Source organism: Cuculus canorus, chromosome 1 (genome assembly GCF_017976375.1).
Source record: "Cuculus canorus isolate bCucCan1 chromosome 1, bCucCan1.pri, whole genome shotgun sequence".
Classification (NCBI taxonomy): Eukaryota; Metazoa; Chordata; class Aves; order Cuculiformes; family Cuculidae; genus Cuculus; species Cuculus canorus.
In genome coordinates this window covers 168911821-168934080 of record NC_071401.1, presented here as the reverse complement: position 1 = coordinate 168934080, position 22260 = coordinate 168911821, and the positions used below count along the sequence as shown (strand labels likewise).

Sequence of the window (22260 nt, the reverse complement as noted above, 5' to 3'; positions counted from 1 at the left end):
ATATTATTTCAGACGAGACAAGACAAGACAAAACTTAATTGTTTGTTGCTGATTGGCCAGATGGCACTGGAGGTGTATCAAATATCCCCGCCCACCACATTTCTCTGTAAGTCTGGATTCCAAAATTTTCACCTAGCTTAAATTGCTCGTGTTTTAAAAATAAAAGGATGGACTGAAACTTTTGTAGCTCCAGAAAAAAATGTAGGGGTTAATAGTGAAAGGATGCAGCAGTATTCCTGCTGTAGTGAGAAAACAGGTGAAAAACGTGCACTGAGGTGTGTTATCTAAGACAGCTTTTGAAAGATATGGACATCAGGGTCTATCACCAGGGCAAATGGCTCAGCCTTGCATTCTGAGAGGACAAAAGCTCTGGCCTTGAGTTGGGGAGCTAGATTTCCAGCAGCTTGTCATTAGAGATCCTGAAGAAAAACACATTCAGCTGCTGACTTGGCATCTTGGCTTGTGTCAGAAACGGCGTGACCAGCAGGTCCAAGGAGGTTATTCTTCCCCTGTACTCGGTACTGGTGAAATCACACCTCGAATAATGTGTTCAGCTCTGGGCCCCTCACTACAAGAAGTATGTGGAGGCTCTGGAGTGCGTCCAGAGAAGAGCAAAAAAGCTGGTGAAGGGACTGGAGAACAACTCTTATGAGGAGCTGCTGAGGGAACTAGAATGGTTTAGCCTGGAGAAGAGGAGGCTGAGGGGAGACCTTATTGCTCTCTACAACTACCTGAAAGGAGGTTGTAGAGAGGAGGGTGCTGGCCCCTTCTCCCAAGTGTCAGGGGACAAGGGGGAATGGCCTCAAGCTGTGCCAGGGGACGTTCAGGCTGGACATCAGAAAAAAAAAATAATCACAGAAAGGGTCATTAGGCACTGTCAGAGGCTGCCCAGGGAGGTGGTTTAGTCAACATCCCTGGAGGTATTTAAAAGACAGGTGGATGAGATGCTCAGGGGCATGGTTTAGTGATTGATAGGAATGGTTGGACTCGATGATCCTGGAGGTCTTTTCCAACCTAGTGATTCTGTGACTTTCGATAGTTTCTGTGTCATCAGGAAGGAAAGATTGCTATGAAACTTTTTCCAAGGTCTTGAACTCACCTAAAGCATAAAAAACCAATGTACCAAGCACTGAGGTATGGGGTACTCTAAGAATCACACACCTGTAATTTAAGCATTGCAACATCTGAATCATAGGGTTCCACTTCTCTTTTAATCGTACTCAGAGGTCTTCATCAGAAAAGTGATTCCAGAGCACATGTCTCTTCATGAGTGTAACTACAGAGGAAACAAACCCAGAGCAGACTCCCTTATGCCTATGGTCCAGGATTATTGCTGACAATCTGATTCCTCTTGATTATTGCATTTCACTTACAGGTAAACTAGTAATTGTATAAAGGTTACACAATCAGCCCTCCCACAAGAAGGACATGCATTTCAGTGAGAAGTGTCTGAAAGAAAGAAAAAAACGCTTGAGAGTCTGTCACGGCCAGGGGAGACAGTGGATCCATTAAGAGGGATGAGCCCCATAGCATTTTACACTTAGCAGTGGAGAAGAAGAGTCAATAACTGTAGCAGGTAGTATTCTTGGAAATGCCATCAATTTCTGTGAAATGTGACTGTGAAATGTGACTATGAAGTGACTAGAAAAACATCAAATCATACCTGTAATACAGAAATTTTGACAAAAGGAGAGGTTTTTCATTTTCAGAAGCGTGACCGAAGCCTGTATCATCAGACCTGAGAGAGGAAAAGTAACCAACAGCCAGCATCATGAGACAAAATTAACATGCTAATAGAAGCCCAGCAAAGCCGAGCCCTGTAGTCTTCACTGGACCATGTAACAAGAGCTGGGTAACTGTAGCAAACAGCTACAGCCAACCTAAAACCTCACTAATCCTGCAGGTTCCAGTCAAGTGCCCCAGCTCCATTTTAGCACATTAATGAAACATTGTGCTGAGCAATACCTTACACCAAAAGATCAAAGGCAACAGCATCTGACTCAATCCGCACAGCATTGCAAATGTGATGGCTGAGATTTGATGGCCAAGCACTGTGGTGTGGCTTCCTGCTCTCCGTGACATAAGGTTATGAACTCTATATTAACATGCTGGCTAATATTCAGCTGCTGCAGCTAAATTGCTCCTGCCAACTAATTCCCAGTGTAAATGCGATGACAGTTTGCTCTAATTTCTTTGTCTGCTTTTTACTTACTAACTAGCTTGCTTGAAATTAATTTACCATGGGTCACTATATGCTCACGGGACTGAAGCTGCATGAAAAGTTATCTGAGAACATACCAGGACACAGGGAAAACATGAACTAACAGGTTGTCCTGAGACAAACCACATCCTTCAAAATCTGAAACATGTGGTCCGGTCCTCCTGAGACAGGACACAACCTGGAGCTCCATCGTCTGTATTGAGACGCTGGGCACGTAGGCTCAGCCAGGGGATGCATGTGTGCAGATGCAACACACCAAGTGACAATTCACCTCCACACACCAGGCAGCAGGAACCCCAGGTTCTTAGATTTAACGTTAATACAGAAAGTACTTTATAATTAGCACTAAATACCTTTTGAGATCGGATTCTATTTTAACTTGAGAACAGCTTGTAGCTCTTGACAGCACACTATAGCTTGAAGGAAAAGTAAAATCCTCCTGGAACAGGTGTAATTTGCTTCGGGTGAGACTCGTTTCGTTAGCTGGACCACTACGACCGTGCACAGATCATTCAAACACCGGACCAGCGTGGTCCAAGTGGCTTCCTCTTCGTCCCGGCAGGGTGATGAAGCCATTCCACCTGGCATCTCGCTGAGTGTTGAGGGGAAGCAACCCTCACCCCTTCGCTGCCCTGGCCCAGCCCAGGCGGCACGGCACAGTTGGGGCGAGTGGCTGCAGAGGGAAGGGAGCTCCGCACGCTGCTTCCCGTGGGTCGCGGTGGTTCCGGGTCCCACGCAGCGTGACCGGGAGCTGCGGGAGGGGAGGGGGCCGGGCGGCGGGGGCGGGTGGGCCCGGCCCCCCTCGCCGCTCCGCTTCGTGGCGGGCGGCAGCCGTCGCGACGCCGCTCAGTGTGGGCAGGCGGGCGGCGAGCACGGTGGGGCCGCGGGCTCCGGGCTCCGCGCCGGTGTGCCGTGCCATAACTGACGGGCGGCAGAGTGCGTCGCTGTGGCGGGGAGCCCCCGGCTCTGCCTGCCCAGCATGCTGCGGAAGGTAAGCACCTCGCCGCTGCCCCGCCGGCCGCGCACACCGGAGAGGGGCCGGCAGCGGAGCCGCCGCTGAGACCCGGGGGCCGCGACCGAGGCAGGGAACGGAGCGGCGCGTCTGCCGGGGCTCCGCCAGGGGGCGCCGCGGCCCCGGGAGCGGCCCCGGGGGCGGTTGCTCCGGCCGGGCCAGCTGGGACCGGGAGCCTCGCGGGTGCCGAGCCCTGTCCATGGTGCTAAGGGCGGGCGCCGGACGCGGTCCATGGAACTGCGGGCAGGGGCGTCTGGCGCTGTCCATGGTGCTGGGGCCGCCGCCGGGCGCGGTCTTATGGCGCTGGGAGCCGGAGCCGGGGACTCCGTGGCGGGATGCACGAGCCCCGGGCGCTGTCCGTGGTGCAGGGGCAGCGGGCAGCCACGGGCGGGCAAACTTTGCCGCTCTCACAGCGGGGCAGGTTTTGGGCTGGAGTTGCCATGGATGCCTGCGCTGGCATCACGGGGTGCGGGGTCTCCCCACAGGCCGCCAGCGCTGGCGGGGAAGGCTCGGGTGGCCGGTGCAGGGTAAGTGCCAACTGCCCGCAGCCGCCCAGGGGTACTGGTGGGAGCGAACGTCGCTCTGCACACCAGTCGAGCTGGAGGACCGGCGGCCCGTGGCTCGCCTGCCTGCCTGCTGCTATTGTTCCTGGCACGGCGGCAGCAGGCAGTCCCTGTGCTGTAAAAGCTCGTGCAGGGAGAGACTTGGGTGAATGGAACAGCTCTTCATTTTTACGCTGGCAGCAGCAGTGTTTATTGTGTGTGAAGGCAAATGCAAGACTCTCATCACTGCTGAAGGTGCTGCTAAAAGCAGACCTGAAGGTCTGAGCCAAAGAGAGGGTGGCTACACAGGAGAATCAGAACCGACTTCAGAGCAGCAGCCAAAAACTATTAAATAAAGTCAGTAGGACTTATGCCTTTCACTGGCATAAGAGGGTATCCATATATATCTTCCAGGTCCTATTACAGTTTTTAATACTCCTTCCAAAAGGCAAGATTTCCTTCCCGGTGGATCTGTGTTGCTTCTGATCATCGCTGGAAACAGGCTGTAACAGGAAAGTGCCAGCATAGAAGGAGTGTTATCAAAAGAATGAATCACATAACTGTTTAGGCTTCTTGTGCTGCTGTTGTTCCTGTCTTGTTCTTGGATTTTGTTATCTTCCCAAATTTTGTTGTTGCAGCTATAGGCCCACTAGTGTAAGCGTGCGGTAGCTAAGACAACTGAAGTAGCAAGACATCCCTCAAAATTTCTGATAAAAGGGAAATTGCTAGCCTCACTGCGTGGTGAGGTGGTTACAGATTGGGCTCCTCTTCTGTGCTTCTGAGCTGCTGATCTGGACTCTAGTGTCTGCGCTTGGTTTGGCAGAGCCCGAGTGACGCAGAACAAACTAGGTGATTTAGGATTTACCTTTGTTTTGTAGAGGAACTCTCCACTTAACTAGGCTCCTGAAGCCTGACATCGCTAATCTCTTTTTATCAATATCCCCAAAGCAGTATTTTATACCATTAATGGTAATTATTATGTAGTTATTGTACAGTTTGGACGTGCTGGGTAATAGAAAGATGATTAATTCTATTCGTGCATTGTGAATAATGTGGAACAAATGCTTCATTTGAATTTTACCTTCTTCCACTACCCATCATACCCCTTTGCTTACTAGGACAGGGAGTGTAGATATGGTCGAGGTTTGAAATTAAGGGTTTATTAGAGGTCAGTGTAACCCTGGGGACCGTGGATGCAGCATATCTGAGCCTTGTTTCTTTTTCATGTCTCATTCTGCCACTGCAGAAGGTCTGAATCAGAGTTTGGGGGTTACTGTAAGCTGGCAACTTATTCTGGGCAAATTGATCATGAGCCATCCATTGCAAACTGACCTCTGTGAATTACTGGCCATAAGAACTAGAGTGGTACCAAAAGAAGCTAAACAAGACTAATTTTATCTTAGAAATTATAAAAATGGTAATCCCTAATTCTTAGGCAACACTTCAGGGCTAATTAATGCTGCATGAAGAACAGTCTGAGAAAGGGAATCTCATTTTAGGAAAAAGTACCAAGATATAAAAAACTGCACAATTGCAGCCCCCACTTTGGATCATGAACGCCTAAATCCTATTTTAGCCGTCCCATTGGAGAAACTTCCTCACTGAGTTCATGGATCAGGTCCTTACCAGGTCCTTGGCATGTCTTGGAAAAACAGCAGTCATTCAGGTAATCAACAACTAAAATTAATTTCATGCCCTGGCTCTCTAGGATGGAGTGTGAAATCTCAGTGTTGATTGCTTTGTCTTCCCTTTATTCTCTGCTGTTCCAGAGGAGTTTCTACCATTTGAGCCTTAGCACTCCCTTTTTGCTTTTTGTATCTGTCAGGAAAGAAAGCTAAAATAGGGAGAAACTCCTGGTTTTCTCTTGTTCCACCTATTATATGATTTTATGGCTAACAAGAGGAAGCTTAACATTTGGGACCACTTCGACTTTGCTGTCCATAAATGCTGTTGATGTTTCATTGATTGCTTAAAAAATAAATTAAGCTGGAGATGGTTTGGCCACTGAGATAGAATGATGAAGGACTTGCACAAGGTTTAGTATGGGTCAGCAGCTCAGTGTTAAATCCACACTTTCCATTCATATCAAGTTTTCCAGTGCCATCTGCACTCATAAAGGAGCAACGTAGGAGAGTTGTTCTGAATGTCTCAGAAACACAGTAAAAACCTGGGGTTTGTTGCCAGAGACAGATGAAATAATGCCCTTGCTGTTTTTTTTTTGGGGGGGGTGTATGGAATTTCAAGTCTAGCATGGAGAAAATGAAACAATCATGATGGGTGGAATCAATGAAATGTTTTGTTGGAGCTGCTGTTGAGTTGTGTTTGGGGAGTGAGGTTTCCCTAGGCTGAATCCTTGATTTCTGAGGTGAGCTGATCTCTCCGAGGAGCCTGCCTGCTCCCGGTGTGCCAGTCACCAAAACATGATGAACTCCTACAGGCAGTGATGACCTGAAGCCAACAGAAGCACACAGATGCTGGCAGTCCGGTGGCTTCAAGAGTGACAGGGTGATGCTCTGTGCAGCCTCCTCTGCACTTTTTCTCACCAGTGCAGAGGCACATCTTGGACAGACAACCCTCTGTGTGTTCCTCATGTCCCTGCTATAGTCTGTGGAGGAAAGCAGAGCAGCTTGGACTAAGTAAGGTCTGGTGCTGCATGCATCAGAGCTGTGCGGTAAGGAAGAGAAACTGCCACGGGGGAGGACAGGCAGTAGCGAGACACAGATAACTGGTTGCTTTCAGGTCTCTCTGCTGAACCTGGAGCCTAGCTCAGCAGCTCTTACTAAATGCTCCTCCTAGGGAGCAGTTTAGACCTCTCTGCCTGCCACTTACCCCCTGCTTCTGGCCCCCAGATACATATGTCCAACCTGTTCTTCATAAATGGAGTGCTTTCTAGAATCCTCTGAGTACTAGTGAGGCCAACAATTCCTAATTATCCTAGTGCCTTGTTTGAGATGCTTTATGGGAGTCCATGTTCCCCTTTCTCATCTCTACAAACTCTCTTTTCAGATTTGATAAGACATGATGACTGTATGTAGAGAGTTTCCTGGCCACCGCTGCTTTTCCTCCCTCTTCAAGCTGTTCAAAATAGTCAAAGATGACATAGGCATTTCCAAGTGCTTTCTTGCTTGCATGAATACTCATTTCTAAGAACAATTTTGTGTAGTATCTAGGTGCTGCAGCTGCATGTAAAGCTACTGTCAACTGAGGCTGGTCCTCCTGATTTCATTCCAGGTGAAGGATATGATTCCTTTTCTTCCGTATGCCCCTCACTTTTCACTTGGCTTCTTATTAGCAAAAAAGTCCTAATGCGTAGAAAAGCAGGACAAAAATCCTCGAGTTTCTTTTTTTTTACATATTCCCCCTCCCCCTTCCTGGCCATTGATATAAAATAAATTGGCATTCCAGTTAATAGAGACAAGCTGTCTATTAGACATTGCAGGAAGGCAGTAACAGAGTTAAGAGAGGAGGGACTACATTTCCAGGCAACAGATGGAAAGCTGATTCTCCAAAGCTCAGTATTCTTGTCTCTTTGGACTTTCCTCTCTCAGCTTCTCTTGCCAGATGACCTACCTGTCTTAACTGACTGTATTAGGAGCTAATTTATTCAACCTCAACAGTTTTTCACCAAATCACTGAAGTATATATTAGATATAAATTCTCACTTGTCTTTGCTTTTATTATCTTTTTGAATCTCAGCTCTGTGTATCTTGTTCATTTTGCTAGGGAAAACAAATTCACATGTCAAATACTGCAGCACTTATTTCTTCAGACAGGATGTGCCCACACTTGGAAATGTATGGAAGTCAACAAGAAATATGTTTTTAGGAATAACAAAAAGAAGACATTGGTATGGGAAGAATATACTGAAAATCCAGGCTGGGCTAAACAAAGTATACAACACAGATGAAATTGTGTGCCGCTTCTGTTTTTATTGTATATAATTTAATGTTCTTAGATGTTTTCTAGCTCTAATTCTCAATAATCATTAGCTACTCTTGTAGGTAAAATTAAAAAGGGAAGGGGAACAGTCTTGCTTGGTAATGCTTTATTTAATTCATAAGGTAGTTAGGAAGGATATACATACCTTGACAGGTACAGACCAGTGCTGCATCTTGCTATAAATTTTATTCACCAGATGTTTGAACGGAATGAAAGAGGTTTTTTTAACCAAGTTGACATTGTCTTTACAACTTGTTGGGTGAAGAAACACATACTGGAACAATTTGGGCTAATGGGTGTGGGTGGCACCATAGCTCCGCTGGGGAGATTAAAGTGCCCTTTGGGTATTTTCAGTTGCTCAGAGATTGTCTTCAAATAGTATATAGAACTGACAGTCAAAGACTACATCTCAGCATTGAGGTGACAATGTGATTTTCCTTATTCAGCTATTTTAGAGACTCTAGTATTTTGGCTACCCTTAGGGAATATAAAATGTGTTACCAGTTAAATCCATGACAACAGATAACTTACTTAAGCATTAGATTTAGCTGAGCTAACGTGAAGGCAATTTTAACTGGGTAAGACGCAGACCACTCTGGCATTAGAGAGCTCTTAATAAATCCTTGCTCCAAACACAGCAGAGTGGGGGTTTGAATAGAAGTCTGTGGCCTTCAGGAGAAATGGGGCAGAGAGGCAGTTGGAGATTTCTGCTACAGCTTGGATAGGATATGACTCAGGCAGGGATGGGGTTTAGTGGAATTTTAATGAATTCAGTGCCTAGAAGTCTTTAAGTGCCTAAAAAATTACATGATGTGGAAGTAAGGATTTTGATGGGGTGTCAGCATTGGAGTTGAAGGACTAAAGATAAGGGGATTTACTGCCTTCACCTCAAGCACTCCTATTTGATGAGGAGTTCATCTTTACCATCGTTACTTCTGCAGGTTTTTTTTCTGTAATTCAGTGGATTAGCAGTCTCTGTCAACAGTGTCTATGATGCAGATATGGACCAAACCAATGCCAAAATGTCCCAATACTTGCAAAGGCTTGAAACAGTAGCAATGGAATAAAGAGGACCAAGGCAACGGAGCTGAGGGTTCACGCTCAGTGGTGGTGTGTTCTGTGGCAGGCAATTCATTCTGCTCTGTGACATAAACTGGGATGCTTAAAAGGTAGGCTGGTGTTTCTGCGGTTTTGGAGGTCTTAAGCTGGAAGCGTCATGTGGTATAAATAAATGCTGATGAACTCTCTCAAATGTATTTACTATCTATTTAAAATTTCCATCTTTAAAGAGATTTTCTTAAGATTCTAGAGTAAAATTCTTTGAAGTTGGGCAATGAGGAGCCAAAATCTAATGGAAAGGCAATGAGATTTAGGTAACAAAGTCCCTGGGGTTGCTTTTGAGAATGGATTGAACTGGCTAATGTGTTTTCAACTGTCTTTCTTACTGGTTGCATTTTTAACCGCCACTTCTGTTGGTAAGCAAAGAGGAGACAAAGGCCTAAGTGGCACAGGGAGGAAGAATTAAGGAGTGACTGATTGTTCACCGTCTCACTCAGGGCCTCAGATGAAACAGTCAGGCCCCAAATAAGGAGCAGAAAGATGTGCTATTTGCTTAGCCATGCCATCCACAGGGCATTGTGAAGGGCGTGAGTTTCTATGGGTTCAAAAAACAAGCAGGCAAATTCAGGAAGAATACTTCAAAAGCTCCTGAGTACAAAATTAACATCACTGGCTCAGAAAAACATTGGCTTGCAGAGCCCCAGCAGCTGGAAAGTGTTCTAGTGAGCAACATTACACCATTATTCTGATGAGTCTTCCCAAGGCATCTACAATTGGCCACTGTTTTGGCTAAGGTACAGGCACGGATTTAATGTGAGTCAATATGCTCCTTACAGTCCAGTGCCACAAAACCAAGCTTTGTTTCCTCATGAGGTTGCTTCTGAGATATTGAGCCTATTAGAGTCACTGATAAAGCAGATCAGACAAGAAATGCCTTATGAGTCTACGTCATCACAGAGAATGTGCACCTGGCTGAAGCGGTGGGAAACAAATGGAGGAAAATTAAGATCTCTTAAGCATGTTGTTTTCACTAAACTGAAAATAGAGGGATTGTTTAAAAGTAATTTCTTGTGTTTGTGGCTCCTGTTGAGGGCAATGGTAGGTCAGAGTGGTGGTTACACATTTCTCAACAGGTTGCTTACACCAGGACCAGCATTCCCCTATCTTTGTATTCTGAGCTGGGGACAAAGCAGATTTTAGCACAAAAGATTTCATATGTTTCCCATTGGTGGAATGTGGTTCTGGTAAGAAGGCAATAAAATCTTAACTTTCAAAAATATATATGGGCAAAAAAGAGGCAGTCACACTCCTCTTCCAAATAATTAATCTGAGATTGAGCAAAACTGGGTAACTGCTGGACCAACCAGATCATTTGATATTAGATTTGGTGTAGTTTGATGACAACTGAAATCTCCTTATCGAGCTAACTGATGTGGCATATTGAGTGCTTTGTGGTGGGATTTCTAGGCCAAATATCCCAAACATTTCAGACCAGCAGATTGTTATGAACTATTAACCATAGTAAAACTATATTAAGAGTTTTTCAGTTGGAAACTCTTACAGTTTTCTGGTCTGTGCTGCACCATCTTCTGAGGCCTCAGCAAGGGTTTGCAAACAGCACTGAACATTCAGTGCTGCCTGAGGAATGATTTCCATCTTCAGAGGACAGATGTCATCGACCTGCCTCCCCTGAAACAGGTCTTGTGGCTCAGCAGCTTGGACTTTGGGCTTGGTTAAACAAGCTTGCTATTTTCACTAGACTGTTGACCTGATGTGGGAATTTTTAGCTAAATTTGTTTGATCTTTTTCTGCTATGGTCTGTGAAAAAACCTTTTCTCTCATTAAGAGTAAGTAAGACTTCTGAAAATCTTTTATAGTCTCCAGCTGAAAAGTGAAATGTGGCTAGGGCTCACCTCTTCTGCCCTACTACAACGTCTCTGCATGCCCTGACAGATCTCATGTGGCTTCAGGATCTATGAAATGAGGACACAGGTTCTTCGGTCACTTGTTTCCCGCTTTTGAATGATTGATCTTAAACTATTGTGTTTAATGTAGTGGAGCCTGACCTTGAATGTCAGAAACCATTATAAAAAGGAAGTACTTCACTGGCTCATATATTTTTTTGTCAAAACCATTTTTAATAAAAAATAAGGTTTTGACAAAAAAAATGAACAAAACCCCAACAAAATTTTGTCTCTGAAAATATTAATTTTTCCCTGAAAAACTAACTTCTTGTTGAAGAAACTGGCTTAGAGCTCTTTATTCTCAATGGGAAGTCAAAATCTTTTCCAGAAGGGGAAAATGTACTTTTTTCCCCCGCAACAGCAATACAGTGTTAATGCTTGCTAGTTTGGTTTGGATATGTTATTTTTTTTTTTTTTTTGTAGATGAGTTAGTATTTATAACTGTTTTTTGGGTTTTTTTTGGTTTTTTTTTTAATTATTGTTAATCTTGGGCATTTGGTAGCATATAATTATTTGTTCCAGTTAATTGAACTTGCAAATCTCTCATTAGTTCTCCATCTTTCTCAGATGCTCTAAAAACTGCTTTATTACATGTTCTCTTTGTCTTCTTGTCTTTTTCAGCTTATTTCTGGGCAGATGAATGAACACAGTTTTTAATGCATTTCAATTATCTTGCTTTTGGTCAAGATGTATTTTCAGGTAACACAATTAATTAAAACTCCATTAACTGTTTGAAAAGGACGTATTCCCTAATGGCAACTCTTTGCTACTGGCCTACTTGAGTTAATGAGTGCAAATGGATTTATGATACATATTGACTTGCTCAGAAATAAAGAGGGATTTTTCTTCTTTCTCTTGTTTGTTTGTTTCTTTTTTTTTAATGTATAAAGGAAGCTGTTAAAAATACTCTTTCCACTGCTTTTTTACCTCTCCCATTCCCCCTTCCCTTTCTCCTCTACCTTCTTCCCTTCGCCTTCCCCTTCCCTTTTCTTCCTCCCTCTTTTCCCCCTTTCCCCTTCCCCTTTCTTTTTCCCTTTCAATCTTCCCTTCCCTCTTCCATTTCCTTCTTCCTTTCCTCATCCCTTCCTTCTTTTTTTCCCTTCTCTTCCTTTTTCCTTTCTGTTTTGGTTTATATTGTTGGAAGCAGGGCTGGTTGTACAGACTTGGGGTGTCTTCTCAGCAAACAAATTCCCTCTGACCTTTAGTAAGAAAGAACTAGGACAACTTTTCTAAGCTTTTTGCTGTTTGCGTCCCCTTGCAGCAAAGGTATGACCGTGTCCAGCCTCGCAGCTGAGAAGCTGTCCAACCTCAGAGGCTTTTCTCCTTCTGCTGCCCCACCAACCTTTTCCCTTCCCCTGCCACTCCCTTCTTACTGGAGCAGCCAGTTGCTGAAGACATTTGTTAGGGTTGTGGGAAAGCTCAAGTAGACTGAGTTGTTTTCCCTAACTGCTTTGCAACACAAAGAAAACTTTTCAGAGAGGCTGCTTTCGTGGCTGCTGCCCAGTCAGCTACTGGTCTGGGCAAACCGGGGTTTTGTGGCTTGCAGAGCACCTGCACAGGAAGGCAGCTGAGCACAAAGACTACCTTGATGAGAGGAGAGAGCAGGGAAAAAGTTCTTCTGCAGAGCGGTGAGTGTTATATTACATGAATAAAGTTTGAGGGAGAAGTGTAACGAGAGAGACTGAGACTGTGATGCTGAGTACTGTTGTTGCAGAAACTTATGTGGAACAAGCTGAGGGTGTGCAGAACAAAATGTCCCCTGTTTTGGGTGATAACAGAAGCCACACTTCCCTGACAATTATTTATTGCTCCTCTTTTTCACATGTAGTCCAAAGGGCTTTTTGTCCAAGAGAGTTTTTTAAGCAAGCCCTATAACAGGTAACTTCTTTTAACTACTCTTCAAATCCTAAAAAGTAGGACTGCAGCTTTAGCAAGCAAGAATGTTTATCTGCATACCTAATACTCTGGTAATTCACACTCACCGGTAGAAAAATAACAGATTTATATCTGGCCTGACATACCTGTTCTAGAGGTGGGAGTGAGTAGCCAAGACTTTTGTACTTGGCATCTCTGCTGCCAGACTTTACAGAAATAGGAATAATTCAGGAAAAAGATGAAATTACTCTTATTCCGTATGTCTCTTACAGAAATAAGGTGATGGTAAAGAATAAAGGCATTTTGAATCACTGATAGTGGATAGTAATCTAATGTAAATCCCCAGGCAGGTTAAATTAATGTATTCTCGGCATGGTGCCCAGAATAGGAGGGGGGAGGAATGGGAAGAGATGAATCAGATCTCATGTTTTGCAAGATCCTGCCTTCTAGTTCAATATTGTCTTGTTTTCTTTGCCTGAATTTTTTCCTGACAGGTGGTGACAGAATGTTTTCATTAAAGAAAGGCGGATACTTTCCTAGCATCACAGAAATCATTTAAAGTCTCCTGTGACAAACTAGTATTCAGACTTAAAAGTGGCTCGGTTCTCTTCACCAGCTCTTTAAGGCTTTGAAATTCCTCATTGCTGCCTAACATCCCTTTTTTTTTTTTCTCTGGGCACCATTATCCAGCAACTCAAAGATGAGAGCACAGAGACTAGATTGCTTACTGCCTGCCCCTGAGCAGCAGAACAGCTGCCTGCAGGAGGCTTGGTCAGCCACAGCAAGGTTGAGCCTTTTCCATCCACAGCTCTCATGCAGCACTTGTGCTGACCTCCAGCTGGGCAGTACCACCACACATCCTGATGTACTTTAGCACTACTTGATGTTGAACTGCAGATCACCTATGACATTCTTTTGCTAGAGCCTCTAAGGTTAGGGTATGGTTTTAAAACTACTGTCAAGAGAGGGTAAGCTGGTGCTGTGACAAGCTAGGCATAGGGAGCTCTCCTGTAATAACCCCACTGTAAGAATGATCTAAGTTATTAGCACTTGCAAAGGCTGCTTGTGCCTCCTTTGTGAGCGGCTGGTGGAGCGTGGGTAGATCCTAATGCTCAGGGAGCGAACACGTGAAGTTTGAATCTTGAGCATCCAGGTGGGGTAGTTGTGCCTCACCTCATCTGTCCTTGAGGGCTGGTTGCTCAAGTGTTTTAGAGCCTGCGCTGCATGCGCTGGTTTCCCAGCTGTGGTTCCCTGGTGAATTTAAATGATGATGTAGATCACTGTCAGGCTGCAGCACCACAGGGACAGAGGAGAACTTGAGCATCTGTATCTGAGCAGGGTGGACACTTGACCAGATAGCTACTATTTCCAGCTTTGGGGGCTGGGATTGTGAGTGGAGTGGATCTCCGTGTACAGACCAGGAAAGAAGAGAGGAAGAGGAGCCACCTGATGAATCAAGCACTGTCATCATGAGTCTTAGTAAAGCTGAGTGTGCTGGAGGCAGTTGTTAATTCCTGGTTCTTGTGTGCTGAACTGCCACCTCGAGAATAGCTTGCATCTAACAAGTACCCAGGTGTTCAGTCTGGGTTTGCTGTTCTCTATGGGAGCTAAATTTGGAAGGAATATAATTTAGAAATTAAAGACAAAAATCACTAAATCAGAGGGAGGCATGGCATTGGATCAAATGAGGAAAAAGTAATACTTCCCCCAAGCTAAGTAACAATCAGTTCATTTGTTCCTTGCTTCTGGAACCTATTTTGATTTCATAAGCACATTTCCTTCCCTGGCACTGCTGCTTGTAAGGATTTTTGAAGTACGTGTGCGTTCTCAAATTTTTGCCGTGCCTGGGTTAACTTTACTCATTTCAGCATTTGAGTCAATCCCCTGGGCCTGTATAGCGATCAGCTTTGGTTGTTCCATAGGGCATGTGTTGGCAAACAGCTTTAGAGATGCTAATATAGGATGGTGCAAAGGGAGAGATACTCACTGTAGGGCTAAATGTGCATGAAAAAGCTATTGCCTTGATGTACCTCAATGCTTGTAAAGTTGAGCACTTCTCATCTTCACAGTGCTCGTAAGTATTGACAAATCCTCATGACAACACTATGAAACAGAGATATACATTATCACTATATTAGATGAGAAAGCAAGAGATAAAATTTTCTTGTGTAAGGCTCACCAAAGAAGAAAAGGGAAACCCGAGTAGTTTTAAATTACTGCCTTTTCCAAGACAACTAGAGTTTGTACTTCTAAGACGTTGTGAACACTTGTGTAGGCACATGCATCACTGCTCACCTGAATAAAGAAATGTTCCTAAACTAGCAACTGGGAAAGCAGTGCAGCTTTGAAATAGCTTAATGATTCTTCGGGGAAGAGCTGCCAGGTTTTTATGTCTATTATTGAGCTTACTAAGGTTTTCCATTCCAGTAGGGTTTAAGATTGGAGCTTGTTTAGCAGTTTCAGACTTTCCTCATGTGATTTCTCCTTCCCAATGCCTCAGTCTGAAATGGAGGATAGAGGAGAGGGAAAGGGAACCCCTGCAGAATACGTGAGGAGTGGTGCTTGGGTCTCCTGGCAGCAGATGAGAGGGGAGAGAGCAGCTGAAGGAGGTGGCTGGGGGCTAAGGATGCCTGACAGGGCTGTGGTTGTGAGACTCCAGCTAAGGGAGGAGACATTGCTGAGACTTTCAGGGACTGTTCTGCTAGTTCTGCTGGAGCATTCTTGGCTGGACTGTGCAGGTCCTGGGCTTTGTCTGCTCCTACTGCCTGTTGCCATCCTTTTGTAGCCAAAGCCTTTTCAGCATAGTTCCACCCTTGCTGTACCCACCTCCTCCCATCTGTATTTGTTCTCTGCTCCTAGCAGCTCCTTGGCAACCTGCCGCATGAGATGTAACACGCAGCCTTACTTAGAGGAGTATTCTACTCTGACCTTCTTTGTATTGCAGACTACTTCTGCTTCATTAGGCTTAATCCTGGAAAGAGCTAAACTTAAACTAGGCACTCTGAGCTAAGACTGCCTCCCCACAGGTGGATTTATGGTTATAGTACATTAACAGCTACAGGGTAGAAATAAGTATGCTGAATAAAATTTTTCAAGTGAAGTCTGTAAACTAATTCTAGCTGTATAAAATCACTTTTTGGAGGGAAGAATCTTCTCTCACAAATAGAAAGCTAGGGCAAAAATAAAAGCTTATTTCAATATTATTGATTTCAAAACATTCTAATATATTTCTTTTACAGGTAGCACTAATGTTTTCTGATCAGTGGTCACTGAACATCATTCAAGAATTTTTTTATATATAGCATAAATCTAGAGATGCACTGGCATTAATATCTTGTAAGACAAATAATTAGGTATAGAGAAGAAGTAGGACACAGATAATTATGTTTCTGATCAAATTAAGTTTCTGCATACTGAAATATCCATGAAACAACCCTTCTGAGGCATTTTAAAAGGCATAAAGCTCACCAGTTCTATCACTGCTGATTCTAATGCCTGTTGCAACCCGGGTACTCTGAGCATGACAGCCTGACACTGTGACTTGTTCTCAGAAAGGCTTATCGGGTTAATTTACTTACAATAACTTTGCTTCAGGAGCTGTAAAGGCCATTGTTTTTCTGTACCTTGGGTTGCTCCATGATAACATCTTTATTTTCTGTCCTTCTTCAAGAGAGATGCTCCCACAAATGCTGCTTCCCATCTTCGATTGCACCACTCTCCTCTTGGGGTCCATCCACCAGTGCCACCTCCTTTCAGGCTGCCTTGCCCTGCCCTGGCAGGCTCTGCAGCTCTGGCTTGCCTTGGCCCTGGTCCCCGTCTCTTCCTATGTGACTTTTGTGTAGCTCTTCCTGGTTCCCTCATGGCTACTCTGCTGTCCCCTTCTCCACTTCTTGACATTGCTTCATTTTTAATTCAGTCGCTGGGCTGAAGTGGGCAGCAGACATTTTCCTTCCCCTCTCCTTTCTCTAAATCCCACTTCTTTTCTGAAAGCCACCTCAGAACCAGAAGCTTTGCATGGCATTGCCCTGTCACTATGACTTTGTGTACAGGTCTCTCTCAGCTATCTTACACTGTTAGGAAATGGGCTCCTGTGATGCTTTGACCCTTGTGAACCTCCATACACTTTCCATGGGCTCTTCCCAAGAAGACAGGCTGATTGGATAGCAAAGTATTCTGTTCTCCCCTCGACTTTGATTCACTGTCTTGGAGGTCTTGTTTCCTCTTTTAAGAACTCTGGGCAGGTATTGGTAACGGTGCTTAGTGAGTTTTTATGCCTCGGTACTGTCCTATACTTCTGCATTTGAGATAAACACATGGGAATTCATTAATTCTGAGGAGTTCTGCAGAGTCTGACACCAGTATATAAAAAAGAAGTATGTGAAGTCGTAGCCTGAGTTCATTCTGTTTAAGTATCCTGCATTGCTACAACAGACTAAGAATTAGTATCTGCATGTCACGTTTTTGTAGTACTAGTTTAAACTAATTGAGCTGTGTATGATTTGCCTTCTGGACTCTCACTCCTACTGAAAACAACTGGTGATCAGTGCCAGTGTAAGTTAGACATGAGTAAAATGCTGTTCGGCTAAACAGCTTGAATAACATAACAAATGGTGCCATTTTGCATGCCTCTTCAGAGCGCAGAAAATCAATCTGCTTCCAGAGCTGGAGCCCTGCCACTTCATTTGTTGCAGTTTCAGACTTAAAACCCAGTTTACCTCACAGTTAGCATAATCAGACTGTCCACTCCTGAGCATATAAACTGCACAGATTATGTTTGGGAATTATGTTGTGGAAAAACAGATGAGTCTGTTTAATGAAGTACAAACCCAGTTTTGCATGAAATGTATAAACCTCAATTTTCCATACACCGCAAGGGACAAAGGAAAATTATGATAATCACGCTTTAAGAATATTCAATATGATAAGCATTAAGAATGACAGCCTTGTCTGGGATAACACAAGCCTTGGATAATTGGAGTGCTTCTGTACTGGATTCTAAGAGTGTAATAGTATTTAATATTTGGGCTCCAGTTAGGTAACTGCTATTAGTATCCAGTTCGAAAGGGTTCATAAGAGCCAAGTAGGTCCAAGTGCTTCTCATTGCCTCTGGTAGTCTTTGGTGAGAAAGTACTGGCGACAGAAAGGGGGAGTTTGATAGCCTGCTTCTCAGAAAAAGCCAATGTGTCATTTTTACACAGTTAGTGTATTAGATGACAAAAAAAATTAATGGGTTTAATTTTCTCTGAAAGTTGTATTTTAAAGGGAAACATTTTCCTTTCTTTCAAGGTTTGGAGCTCAGAATGTTTTAGAATATTTTTATTGCTCATTTAGAGTAAATCCCACTTCATGTGAATAAATTACTGCTCCTATGGTGATATTTGAAATATAGACAATCTAGGATACTCCAAAGAGGGGGGAAAAAAAGGCTAAAACTCATCATGCGAATCTTATTGAAAGAATCTTATTAACTCTGCATGCTGATGTTCACAAGTTCCTCTGTCCTTCTTCGCTGCCTTTTGGTTTTTAAACGTGTGAAGGTTATATTTCAGAGAACTCCAGTAGAAGAACTCTTCACCTTACCTTACCAGAATGGTAGGGATCAACTCAAGATCATCTGAATTGCTATACACTGCAGAGATCTATATTTACATTCTAGTATGAGTGAATATATTCTCATGTTTGAAATACTGATATTTATAGTAAGTGAGGACATCCTAATGTTCATTCGGGTAGACCATTTTGGTGGCTCTCCAGCTGATTTACTTGACTGCTTTGCATTCTACCATACTCTGTGTAAGTGTGTCTTCTGCTCCATTGGCAGAAATAAATGAGTCCAAACAGATGCATATATGAATGGATGTTGTTTGTCTGTTGAGATGTAGCACTGGCAGTTGCACGTTCAGGAGTCATTCTGTAGCTGACACTGCTTTGTTATTCCACTCTGCTTGGAAAGGGTTCTGTGGCCCATCCATCGTCTCACTGTATTTTTGAACATTTTAATCCATTGGCTAAAAGGATGCCAGTGCAAGATCACTACTGGAATGTAATGATAGATCAAAAGTACCTGTAAGAAAGAAAATGTCTAAGGTTAAGCTCAGGTAATTCTGCTCTCTGCCCCTAATGTGTTCTTCCGCATAGCAAGTGGTAGCTGGAGGTGAGCAAGCCACACTTTGTGACAGAGACTGCAAAAATAGCAGTCGTTCAGGACCTTGCATGTTCATACTAAAGGGCTCCCTGAAAGTTCAGGGGTTCTTTGCAGTGCAGGAGACCAGCTGGATACAGAAGATGAAGGGGGACCTGAACTTGTGGCCTTGCCCTTTTGAGTTTCATTCCCTCATGACAACCCTGAAGAAGTTTCTTCAGTTGGTGAGCATTTATCTTCTGACCCATTTCTTTTCCCTGTGCTATGAATAACTGACACTGTACACCGACACAGAACCAGTATCTCATTTTCTGTGTGCGCACTGGATATTTGGCAAATATGGGCTGTTCAGTAGGGTGTTCAGGAAGATTTGTTAAGAAACACAGTCTTGCACTCTTCTGCCCCAGATTGTCATAATCTCCTGCCTTCTAATACCTGGCTTTAAGTCTCTCTTGCTATTAATTTAAAATGATGCTTGCTCTACTGTGTTGTGTTACAACATCGATTCAGTTGTCACAGGGAATCTGTGTAGTTCACTTTTCTGTAACCACCATTCATTTCCTTTGGCTGCGCTTGCTGTTTCCAAGCTTGTAAACCTCCCTTGCTGGACTCTGCCAGCCTTGTCCTGCACATTAGATGAAAAACAAAATACTACTTCTTATAAGTGTCTTTATGGCGCAGAAAAAGAGCAGAATCTTTATGGTATCACATACCAGGGGACAGCTAGTTGTACAAAGTGGAGGTGTGTTACACATGCAAACATACATTTTTAAATAGGAGGTGTAGTTCTTGAACAAAAGTATCTGAGATATTTTGTTTTTCAGGACAAAACACAGCAAGTTAAGAGTAAATAATATATGTGAAAGTATATATGCCAATGATGTTAACCCTCACAACATCATTGACATTTCTGTAGGATTACTTTATTCACTTGATATCAGTGGGAACTTTTAGTGTGCTTGTAAAGTATAGAAAATGTCAGGGAAAATATTGAGAGGTAATGTTTCAAAGCAGTGCCACCTTATGGTTCATTTCAGAATGGAAACATGTGGCCTCCCACCCATGTAAAACATCATGTGTATCTTGCTGGGCTCTCTAACTTTCTTAAATGGTCACTTTCTGATGACATGGGTCAGTACCTATCACTATCAGGACCGACTGCAGAGCAACAGCCTGCTTCTCAAAGAATAGCCATTCCCTCTGTACCGTTAACCATTCCATTGCTCACATGGGCAAAAAAAATCCTCCCACAGATCCCTCCCTCCCAGACTGCTTGCAGAGGTGCATGTGCAATTTCTGTCTAGGGCTCCCATTTCTGCTGAGATGTTGCACTCCTTCCCCATGTCACAATCTGTAATTTTGGTAGCTGCAGCCCACATTCATCATACCTACCCCTGTGGTCCCGTTGTTCATGCCAGGGTAAATGATTGCTGACTAGCCAAAAGCAGAAGGAAAGACTTTCAACTTCTGCATTGCTGTTGCTCACAATCCCCAAGCAGCATGGGTTTCATGGGCCTGGATGTGACCCTGCATCCAGGGAAGGTGATCTCAGAAAAATCCTTGCAGAAGAAACTTGTCTTCTTGGTCTCTTCCCATTCCTGTTCCAGTTTCTGGCAGGAACAGCTGCTGCCTGGATGCCTAAACCTTGTCAGAGCTGCTAGGTTGTGTGGCTGCACTGAATTCCCCGAGAAGTCAATTACATATTGACGTATGCTCACGCATTAATTACAGCTACTGATGCAGCTCAGAGACCTCTTTTGTCTGCGTTAGCCGTAACAGTTTACAAATTGTTCTGGTTAGCCTGTGAGAGAAGAATCACTGAATTACAGGAGAAAAATCCTGGGGATGCTTTAATTAAATCCTAGGTTTAAAAGTAGCAATTTCTTCCTACAGTTGCAATGCATAAATCCCAGAAGTGGAATTAAGGAAGATGGGATTCTTCGCTATCCCACTGAACGCAGAGGAAATCCATTTCTCATGGAAATTGCTGTTTGAACTGGAATGAGGATTGGCACAAGGATGGGACTAACGTTAAGTCGTTACCGCACTGCTGCTCAGTGCAGTTTATACAACCATCACCACTGCCAACCATAGGATTGACTCCACTGGTTGCAATGGGATTAAAATAAAATAGAAGCCAATAGCTAGACTTTGACTCTTTCTATTATTTATATACAGCCCTCCCTTCTTTCTTTTAAGCACATAGACACTACATAACAGCTTTACTGAGTACTGTGCAGAGGTGTCCAGCCCAGCATGACTGCTAAATTGCCTCAGATTCCAATATCAGTCCTATTTTTGTGGGAGACAGTAAAGCTTAGTAATGAAAATCTCATCATTAATATTGGCTTAAATATAGCTGCTGCTATGAATTTAGCTTGTTCACAAGAGTGAACATTAGGTCCCATGGCTACAATGAATACTGTAGAAACTCAGTTTCCTATGGTCCTGAGCCTATTCATTCATAGACTTTAAAAAATTAAATTATTTTCTGTTCTCACCTAGAAAGGTGAGATCCTATAGAATTCCCATAATTTCTCATACAGCCTTTCTTCTGCTGTATTTTCACAGCTACATGCAGGCTGCCTCTTTTGACTGATTTGGCCACAAAATCAAAACTTTGACCTTCCTTTTCTCCAGTGTTACAAAAAGCACAGAGAGCTCATTGTATTTGAGATGTCCAGTATCTGAAACAAACATTAAAAGTTTATTATAAACATGTACACAGACTGATCCTGGAAATTTGATTTTCACAGGGAACCTGATCTGTAAGAGATACAGTGGGAGGGACTTTGCTTCCTCCATCCATACCTTGTGGTACATGCACCTGTGAGGTGTGGGAAAAGAAGTTGCCAGAGAAGACCAAGGCAAAAAACTTGTTGAGTACCTCAGGCTTCTCCTTGTCTATTGTTACCAGTTTGTCAGTTGTTTCAAGCAGGATGGCTACGCTTTCTTTGACCAAGTTCAGTTCCAGCTACATCTTTGCCTTTCTGACTACATCTCTACACAACCAGGCAGTATTCCTATCTCTTCCCAGGACACCTGAACTTGCTTCCGTTGCCTGTGCGTTTCCTTTTTGACCTTTAAATTTGACCCCTGTGTCTTGACTCAGCCATGCCAGTCTCTCACCTTCTTTTCCTCATTACTTAAGCTTGGGGACTGAGAGCTCTTGAGCTCTATAGAAAGCATCCTTAATAATCTGACAGCTTTGTTATGCTCCCCTGTCCCTGAGGGCAGTTTCCCAGGGGATCCTATTGACTAACTCCATGAACAGCTGGAACTTTGATTTCCTAGCATTCACGGTCCTGACTTCACTCTTTATCTAACCCATATCCTTCAGGACTGTGAGATCCACCAGTGCATGATGACTGCATCCCAGGCTGCCTCCATTCTTGATGTCTCGATTAGCTCACTCGCATGAGCTGCCTGGGTACGGCCGTCTATTCCCTGACTTTAGTTATCCTTTAAGCATTTCAAGAGTCTCCTGCACTACAGCTCGCTGTGCT

General features: G+C 43.8%; 1 protein-coding gene across 1 annotated transcript in view; it reads left to right on the top strand.

Moving 5' to 3' along the window:
- Nucleotides 1-3100: 3100 nt before the first annotated feature.
- Nucleotides 3101-22260, top strand: part of TMCC3 (transmembrane and coiled-coil domain family 3) — a 144368-nt gene continuing 125208 nt past the window's right edge. The window contains exon 1 of the mRNA XM_054054693.1: nt 3101-3212. Within this exon, the coding sequence (XP_053910668.1) occupies nt 3201-3212 (12 nt within the window). The 5' untranslated portion in view covers nt 3101-3200. The remainder of the gene's footprint in view (nt 3213-22260) is intronic.